The 9,536-nt window shown below is 39.1% G+C and overlaps 1 protein-coding gene across 1 annotated transcript; it reads right to left on the reverse strand.

Moving 5' to 3' along the window:
• Positions 1 to 1,498: 1,498 nt before the first annotated feature.
• On the reverse strand, positions 1,499 to 2,905 carry LOC311492447 (nuclear factor 7, brain-like; the record flags this gene model as incomplete). Its single annotated transcript, XM_084550729.1, has 1 exon — positions 1,499 to 2,905. The coding sequence occupies one exon, from the start codon at positions 2,903 to 2,905 to the stop codon at positions 1,499 to 1,501; it is 1,407 nt and encodes a 468-aa protein (XP_084406855.1).
• Between the last annotated feature and the right edge of the window lie 6,631 nt (positions 2,906 to 9,536).

Raw genomic sequence — 9,536 nt, forward strand, 5'->3', positions numbered from 1 at the left:
ATGGCGGTAAGCAACATGTCCCTGGCAGCAGAGAGAGCAAGCGAATGGCTGTGAGTAATGAGGAAACATGCTAGCTGGGGAGCTTGCTAAAGGTAAGGCTGGCTGCATAACTTTAGTATTTGCAAATCATAATAGATTTGGTCGGTTGGGTCGTGGTTCAGTCCGCATCAATGGGGTGAACCCCCTACTAAAATTCCTCGAACCTGCGGAACTGGACCAAGAGTTTGTAGAAATACCAAAAAGCACACATGTTCTACAAAGTGTGCCATGTTGGATATTTACCTCTGTAAAGGGAATCTGGTTACAAGATACTACTGACTACACTACAGGAGGCAATGCACACAAAATAAACCATTGATTGTTTTATTTATTTGATGACGTTTTATTTAACATTTACGTCATCAAATTCTATCGTTGTGCACATTATAGAATACATAGAAATAACAAAACTGGCTGTCGTGCATCTAACTCCACAGTGAAACATGTCAACAAAGAGTGTGGCATATTGTTGTAAAGCTGTCAGTTAGTGGAAAACAAGGTCACTGTTTGTTTTCTGTAGTACAGCCATATGACCACTAGATGGAAGCAAAGGACGGTGTATAAACTGAGGCTCAGGGACGTGAGAAAAAGGATTGTGTGAACTGTTATTTCAACTGTCCCTCATATTTACAATCCTCTTCTTTTTAACCAACATATGCAAATTAGTAACAAACAAATACAGTTTGAACAAAACACACTTGGACAGTTGTATTTGTAGTTTTAAAGCCTAGTCTTTTAGAGACATTAGCACAAAAACACCACACACTCTGTTTTCTGACCTAATTACAGGAAGTTAATTACATGAGAAGAACTGACTGGACACACTGAGCATGTTTGTTAGAAGCCAAGAGAGCATCATTCAGATTACAGTACGATCAGAGGATTTACTGAACAACATGAGACTATATTCTGTTAGAATCCATTAAACATGAGCAGAATATCAAAAACATCAAGTTACATCCTACACAAACTAAAAACAACTAAATCATTGATGGCAACCACACCACATCATTCATTTCAGACAGTTGGATTAACAGTTTCTGTGAGCCAAGAAAATAAATCAGTTCTGCTGTAGAATAAAATAAGAACAATCAATCAGACACAATGATTTTAGATTCACTGAACCACTGAAAATCTCATTAGAACATGTTAAAGGATAAAATAACTCATCAGGAGAGGAAAAAAATCTTTCAGACAAAAGTCATGTACTTGTTCTAATCAAATCTGAACAGACTGAATTCAAAAGTGACTGTTAATGTTTTAATTGAGAACAAATGTTGAGGTCTACATTTTTTATTTTCTACATTTGAAATAATTAAAATTACAACCTACCTTCAAGCAGAATGAAAAAGTATTTCAGTGGAAACTATCACTGTTGTGTGATGATGACTTTACAGAGAAATGAACCTGGAATGATTGTCACAGAAAAATAAACATCTCTGAACATCACAGAGAAATCTCACTTTCTGATTTTGATATCAGAGGTTTTGGCAGAACCAGCTTCACCAATATTAAAATATGGGAAGAGTTTCTCAGTGAAAGTGTCTCTGTAAGTGTAGATGAGAGTCATGTCTTCAGAGTTGTAGAAGGACACCTCCCCCCTGTCATAGTCCAGCTGGACTCTGATCCTCTGGAGACTCTTCTTCACTGTCACAGTCTGACCAACAACATTAATGTATTTTCCAGTGCGATGCAACAAACACCAGATTCCATTTTCTTGTGAAGCAAATCTCTCTCCCTTCCTGTCAACTGACTCTTTAGCTAAACCAACATTCCACTCAGGATGATCTCCCACCTCCACCTCCCAGCTGTGTTTACCTGAGCTGAAGCCCTCAGAGCCCAGAACAGTGGTATACTTAGTGTTTCTCTCTGGGTTGTCAGGAAGCTGCTGCTTTGTGTCTCTATTCCTCACACTGGTCAGATCATCAGACAGATAGAGCCAGGGGCTTGCAGTGTTTGGGTCCAGAATGACAGGACTGAAGTGGACCTTCTCCTCCATCTTCTCCCAGACTCTGAAGGACAGGTTGCCCAGGTGTTTGGCCACATCTATCAGTGCTCCTGAGACCAGCTGTGGATCTGACAGTGAGCACTGGGCTCTGGCTCTGGTCTGAGTGTCTTTATAACTGCTGAGGAATGGCACCTGGTGTTTCTGCAGCTCTTCTTCAACAGCAGAGATACTGTCTGACAGAGAGGAGATCTGCTCCTGAATCCTCTTCATCTCTCTGCTGACAGTCTTCCCCTTCTGCTCCTCCTCCTCTCTCAGAGCTGCCAGTCTGGACTCCTCTTCCTCTTTCAGGAACTGGTGGAGTTTGTTGAACTCTGCTCTGATCTGCCTCTTTGTGGACAGCAGCTGCTTCTTGGAGTGTTGAATCACCTCATTGTATGTTTCCTCCACTTGTTTGTATTTGTTCCTCTTGTCCTGCAGAGACTTTAAGTCAGATTTCAGCTGCTCCTTCAGGTCACTGACTGCTTGTTCTATAGGAACCACTTTGTGATCGTGGTGGAGAGAAAACTCACAGACAGTACACACAGCTCTCTGCTCATCGTCACAGAACAATTTAGGTTCTTCTTTGTGTTTACTACAAATCACCATTAAACCGCCCTTTTCTGTCTCAGATGATCCAGATTTCTGTCTTCCAGCAAAGGAGTCAGCCAGTTTCTTCAGTCCAAAGTTCACCAAAAGAAACTCTTTTGAGGATTTTCTTTTACAAATAGGACAGTTTTTGTTTTCAGCTTTTTTCCAGAATTTCTGCAGGCAGCTTGAACAGAAGTTGTGGTTGCAGCTCAGAGACACAGGATCTCTGAAAGTCTCTGAACACACATGGCAGCTCAGAAAACTTTCAAAAAGAGCAGCTCTCTCAGCCATTTGTGACTGAAGTAGTTTCAATAGCAGGACTCACCAATATACAGTCTCTTCATTTTTCCTCTTAAAATCCTCCAAATACGTGTTTTTCCAGCAGAGTTCGTTCCCCCTGTAGTGGCGTCTGAGCTCGGTCTCAATCTACTTTAAGTTTCTTTTACGTCACTCAGGTGGATTTATTACCCGTCAGTAAATTTGTCTCCAGCAGATGATGTCATGACGTCTTCCACAGGTGAATGATCTCATTTCCTGTTCCCTTGTTCAGTCGTGTGTCGCTCACATCTTAGCATTTGAATATTTTTTGATTCTCTTCTATAAAGCATTCAGGTCCTTCAGCTCATAAAAATACTAAACATTATAAATGTGAGGTTTGTGCTTTAATCCTCCAGGGAGGAGTTCATATTTCCAGTTGTCTCAGAGTTCACAGTAAACCACTTTGACCAGTGGTGGCTCATTAATATGGGGTGCTAGGGTGCTGCCCCCATCAAACTTACAGGATAAGAAGTACAGACACAATGAACATAAATTACCCAATTAAACATAATTTTGACATCTGTCTCATACTGTGAGTCTGGCTAATGATTTTTTCAGCATCCCCATTCCACATTGGTTTTATTTGTTTGTTTTTTTTGTGTAAAAGTTCCAGGGGCGAGGCACAATGGCCAAATGAGTGTGTCTGTATGTTCTTCAACCTTTGGCTTGCATGTGACTTCATGCTGGCCTCTAATTGGTCACTTAAAGATTCTCTTCAGGGAGCAGCTTTCTGCATGTTTTTAAAGGGGAAATACTATTTTTTACAACCTGGACCTTGTTTCTGGCATAAAATATGATCATTTACTCACCCATATAAAACTATAAACTCACCCATTTACTTACCAATATAACAATATGGTGTCATTTGGAGTCCTTCTGAAGATATTTAGATCTGCGTATATCCATATAGTGGGAGTGATCGGGGCATGAAACGCATCCTCTAAATAAAGCATCATCTGCCGTGAAACTCATTTCACCAATATTTTGTTATGATACACTAGTGCTATTCCCCTTTGAATCCGGAGTTACCTGTTATCATCATCCAGGGTCTGTAGATTGACCTACTAACCTCTGACCTTGATGATGTCATCTCTGAGCGCCGCATGCACCTGCGATGGTCGGCTTGTTTACCTGTAATTTATATGAATAGTAATTGATCTACAGACCCTGGATGATGATAACAGGTAACTCTGTTAACCTGAAGCTGTGAGTGCATGAACGTTAACTTTAAAAAGTCAAATCATACAAGCTGAGGTTTACTGATATGTTCAGTAGCAACATATTTACAAGTTGCCAAAAATGACAATTTTCAACATTTCCTTCTCGTGTTAAGAGAAAAAAATAATCATATTTACTGTTAAACATTAATAGTTTCTTAGAAATTAAATTTCTAGGAGTCAGTGTTGTTGGTAGAAACTGACAGTGGAATAAACTGACACTAAATAACTCCCATGTGACCTGAATACATAAACAACAAGTGAATTGAACCAAATGTGACCAGTGACAGCTCTTTAACACAGAATGCATCTACAATAGAACAGGAAAGAGGAATGAAAACAAACATTACAGCAAAAGTGAAAAGTTTATTTCAAAATAGAACTTTATTGTCCAAAATCAAATCAGGTCAGTGAATCTATTTCTATATATTTCATATTTACAGAATCACAGTGATTCTCGTCTCTGTAACAGTCTATGAACTAGAAAGTAAATGAACCACAATTATCACCATGATGTTTTCACACACAGTTACATTAACACACATATAATTGCATTAAATTGAACAGTGGAAATGTTTTGTATGTGAAAATTAACAGAGTGAATTTTAGAATGTATTTCATTTATCGCCCTCTTGTGGTCAAACTGGGAACAACACTTATATGTTTTAAAGTGGATGAAAACATAAAATTTGAATTTGCTAGAATCAGAAGAGATCTTATTTACTTTAAGTCATGAACATTAACTAGATGCATTTGTTTATTTAAACCACTTTCGTTTTTTTCTGAATGTGACAATAAATAAGACTCAAGTGCTGAGAATCTTTTAACATTGTCTTATTCCAGGTTTGCAGGTAGATTTTAATATTTTTCACTGCTCTCTCTGAGATGAGCTCAAAGATGTGGGCTCTACAGAATCTTGCAGGAACTCACAACCAAACAGTGCAGGGAACAATTAAATAAACCAAGATAACAGAACAAAAACATGATGCTCACATTGATCATGGACTTTCTCACGTTCACGTAAAGGTACAAATGAAATGAGTAAAGTCCAGGTTATGAGATGCTTCAGGTTACCAGCTGTTAGAGATATCAGCTTACTACCAAGTACATATGTACTGTAGTCACTGCATTTTCTGATGAGACAAAGGTGATATTTAAAATATTTCTTCTAGATAAATAGTAGAAAACACCCTGATAGCAATGATATCATGTACAGAGATGACACTGAACTCATTCAGCAACCCCTCGACGAGAACTGGACCAAGAGTTGATAGAAATACCACAAAGCAACAGAATACTACATGGCATCTTGACCCCTCTCTGTTGTTATGAACCGAATTCAAAATATTAGTTGCTGGGCAAATAGACCATTTGTTCGATACTAATGACTGCCCAGACATATCTGGTCGCACCTTGTGGGAATCACATAAAGCCTACATTAGAGGTCAGATAATTTCATACACGGCACATCCCACAACAGAACTACACAAAGAGCGCACCTTATTACAAATGGAATTTAATAAACTTTCTACCCATAAAGTAGTAAGCAATCTGCTGAAAACCAAACATAAATTCTACGAGCATGGTGAGAAAGCAGGACGAATGCTTGAACATCAGCTCCGACAGACAACTAGCAATTCCCAAATTTCAGAGATTAACACTGGCCCGGGCATAACCACATCTGACCCAAGCCTTATAAACAGCCAATATGAGAACTATTAGTCAAACCTTTATTTGTCAGATGTGGACACGAATACAGCTAAATTACAATGCTTTCTGGACTCTCTTGATGCTTCCACTCTTAATCCAGACATCCAATCCTCCCTTGATCAGCCGCTCACCACCAATGAGATTCAAGCCGCAATTAACTCCATGCAGAGCAGGCGGACTCCAGGACCCGATGGGTTTCCACTTGAGTACTATAAAACATTCTCTTCCAGATTAGTCCCCTTACTTAAATCAATGTATGACGAAACGTTGGAGGCTGGCTGTTTACCACCAACTCTCACCCAAGCGACTATATCATTAATTCTAAAAAAGGATAAGAATCCACTGGACTGCTCATCTTACAGACCCATCAGTCTCCTCTGTTGTGATTATAAAATTCTGACAAAAGCCTTGACTAACCGACTGAACGATGTGATACTAACACTTATTCATCAGGATCAGACTGGCTTTATTCCAGGTCCACAGCTCTTTTTCAAACTGAGGCGGCTCTTTAATGTAATGTATTCCACCCATTCCACACAACAGCCTGATGTAATTCTGTCACTCAATGCTGAAAAGGCTTTCGATAGGGCAGAGTGGGAGTATTTACATGAGGTCATGAAGAAGTTCAGATTTGGGGAAACATTCAGAAACTGGATCAGAATATTATATAGTAGGCCTATGTCGGCTGTAAAAACATCAGGCTCAACATCAGCATATTTCCCACCATATAAAGGCACGTGTCAGGGCTGCTGTTTGTCTCCATTTCTGTTTGACTTAGCCACAGAGCCTCTTGCCATTGCAATCAGGGATGATGGGAGGATCAAGGGCATCACTAGAGGAAACACAATTCATAAGACTGCGCTGTACGCAGATGACTTGCTCCTCTTTGTTGCCGACCCAGGCCAATCTATACCTCACCTCCTGCAGTTACTACAGGAATTTGGGAGTTTCTCTGACTATAAATTAAACTTATCAAAAAGTCTACTTTTCCCCATAAATGATTTCAGCAAATCACTAGACTATGACGTGTTTCCCTTCACAATTGAACATCAGTCCTTTAAGTGCCTAGGTGTACATGTCACCAGTTCATTTAAGTCACTCAAAAAGACCAACTTTGATAATTTACTAGAACAAACTAAAAAAGATTTAGAGAGGTGGTCTTGCCTCCCCGTCTCTCTGGCGGGCCTCATTAACGCCCTCAAGATGTCAGTATTGCCTAGATTCCTGTATATGTTAGTAACAATCCCTGTCTGGCTCCCAAAACATTTCTTTATTAAACTGGATATATTTATCTCATCATTTATATGGAGCCATGCTACGCCTCGTATAAAGAAGATTTATCTGGAAAGATCTAAGTCTGAAGGAGGATTGGGTCTCCCAAACTTCCTCCATTGTTATTGGCCATCAAATATTTCCAAATTGGCATATTGGGTGACGTCGTTCTCTGACAAAAACGGGCCTACCTGGGTGATGATGGAGCTCTCATCACATCCATCGATATCCCCTATCTCTCTGCTAGCAGCTCCATTGGCAGCCCAGACAAATAGTGAGACTTTTTCTAATCCCGTTGTGTCCGTTAGAATCTGGGTACAATCTCACAAACATTTTAACCTTGATCAGATGAACAGCCTTTCTCCTCTTTCATTCAACCATCTCTTCAAACCCTCACAGATGGATCAGAATTTCGCTGGTTGGCATCAGCACAGGCTGATTTTCTTTGATGAGTTGTTTGATGAGAGCTCTTTCCTGTCCTTTGAAGCCCTAAAAGACCATAATATCCCAAGATCTCATTTCTTCAGACATCTCCAAGCACACAGTTTCACCTCCAAACATTTCCCTACTTACCCCAAGCCACCAAACAAAGATTCTGTGTATGATTTGTTAAATCTGAATCCATGGAACAAGGGTCTGATCTCCAAGGCATATAACATAACACATAATATGGACTCTCCATCACACACTAAAACGTGAAGCTTGGGAACGGGATCTGGAAATGGTGATACTGGAGGATGTCTGGGCTGAATGTATTTCCAACATTCACACTTCCTCTATATGTATAAGACACAGACTGAGACAATTCAAAGTATTCCATAGGTTACATTACTCCAATGATAGGTTAGCTAAAATATACTCATCCGTTCTCCCTACTTGTCTTAGGTGTGGCAACCAAGCATCACTGGGCCACATGTTCTGGTCTTGTCCCTCCCTAGTTGATTTCTGGTCCTCTGTTTTTGACTGTCTATCAGTTCAATGCAACACATCCCTCAAACCCAATCCACTCACTGCTATATTTGGAGTCACACCCTCAGAAATATGTACCACTAATGCACAAAAGAGACCAATAGCATTCTGCAGTCTGATAGCGTGCAGGGTGATTTTAATGAATTGGAAATCTAACAAATGCCGCCCTTTAGGAGATGGATTCAGGAGGTTCTATCTCTACTTCAGCTAGAGAAAATAAGACATACTCTGAAGGACTCTGGTGATACATACATTAGAGTGTGGTCTCCCTTTATTGAGGATGTAAAGAAGTTAAATCTCTAATTATTCATGTCAATTAAGCACTTTTCTTGTTAACTCGTCCGACCAGCCCATTGATGTTTCATTTATGCAGCATTGGATCTTTTTTCGTTTTTGTACTCAAGGTCCAAAGGGAGGGAAAATGACTTAAATAAAATTTGTTAAAAAAAACCGAAACAAAACAAAACAATGGTGGTTTATTTTCGGTAATACCACCATATACCCACTAGATGAAAGCAAAGAACCATGTATGAAACTGAGGCTCAGGGACGTGAGAAAAAGGATTGTGTGAACTGTTATTTCAACTGTCCCTCATATTTACAATCCTCTTCTTTTTAACCAACATATGCAAATTAGTAACAAACAAATACAGTTTGAACAAAACACACTTGGACAGTTGTATTTGTAGTTTTAAAGCCTAGTCTTTTAGAGACATTAGCACAAAAACACCACACACTCTGTTTTCTGACCTAATTACAGGAAGTTAATGACATGAGAAGAACTGACTGGACACACTGAGCATGTTTGTTAGAAGCCAAGAGAGCATCATTCAGATTACAGTATGATCAGAGGATTTACTGAACAACATGAGACTATATTCTGTTAGAATCCATTAAACATGAGCAGAATATCAAAAACATCAAGTTACATCCTACACAAACTAAAAACAACTAAATCATCAATGGCAACCACACCACATCATTCATTTCAGACAGTTGGATTAACAGTTTCTGTGAGCCAAGAAAATAAATCAGTTCTGCTGTAGAATAAAATAAGAACAATCAATCAGACACAATGATTTTAGATTCACTGAACCACTGAAAATCTCATTAGAACATGTTAAAGGATCAAATAACTCATCAGGAGAGGAAAAAAATCTTTCAGACAAAAGTCATGTACTTGTTCTAATCAAATCTGAACAGACTCTGAATTCAAACGGGACTGTTAATGTTTTAATTGAGAACAAATGTTGAGGTCCACATTTTTAATTTTCTACATTTGAATTAATTCATTTAAAATTACAACCTACCTTCAAGCAGAATGAAAAAGTCTTTCAGTGGAAACTATCACTGTTGTGTGATGATGACTTTACAGAGAAATGAACCTGGAATGATTGTCACAGAAAATCAAACATCTCTGAACATCACAGAGAAATC

Source organism: Chelon labrosus, assembly GCF_963514085.1.
Source record: "Chelon labrosus genome assembly, chromosome: 9".
Taxonomy (NCBI): domain Eukaryota; kingdom Metazoa; phylum Chordata; class Actinopteri; order Mugiliformes; family Mugilidae; genus Chelon; species Chelon labrosus.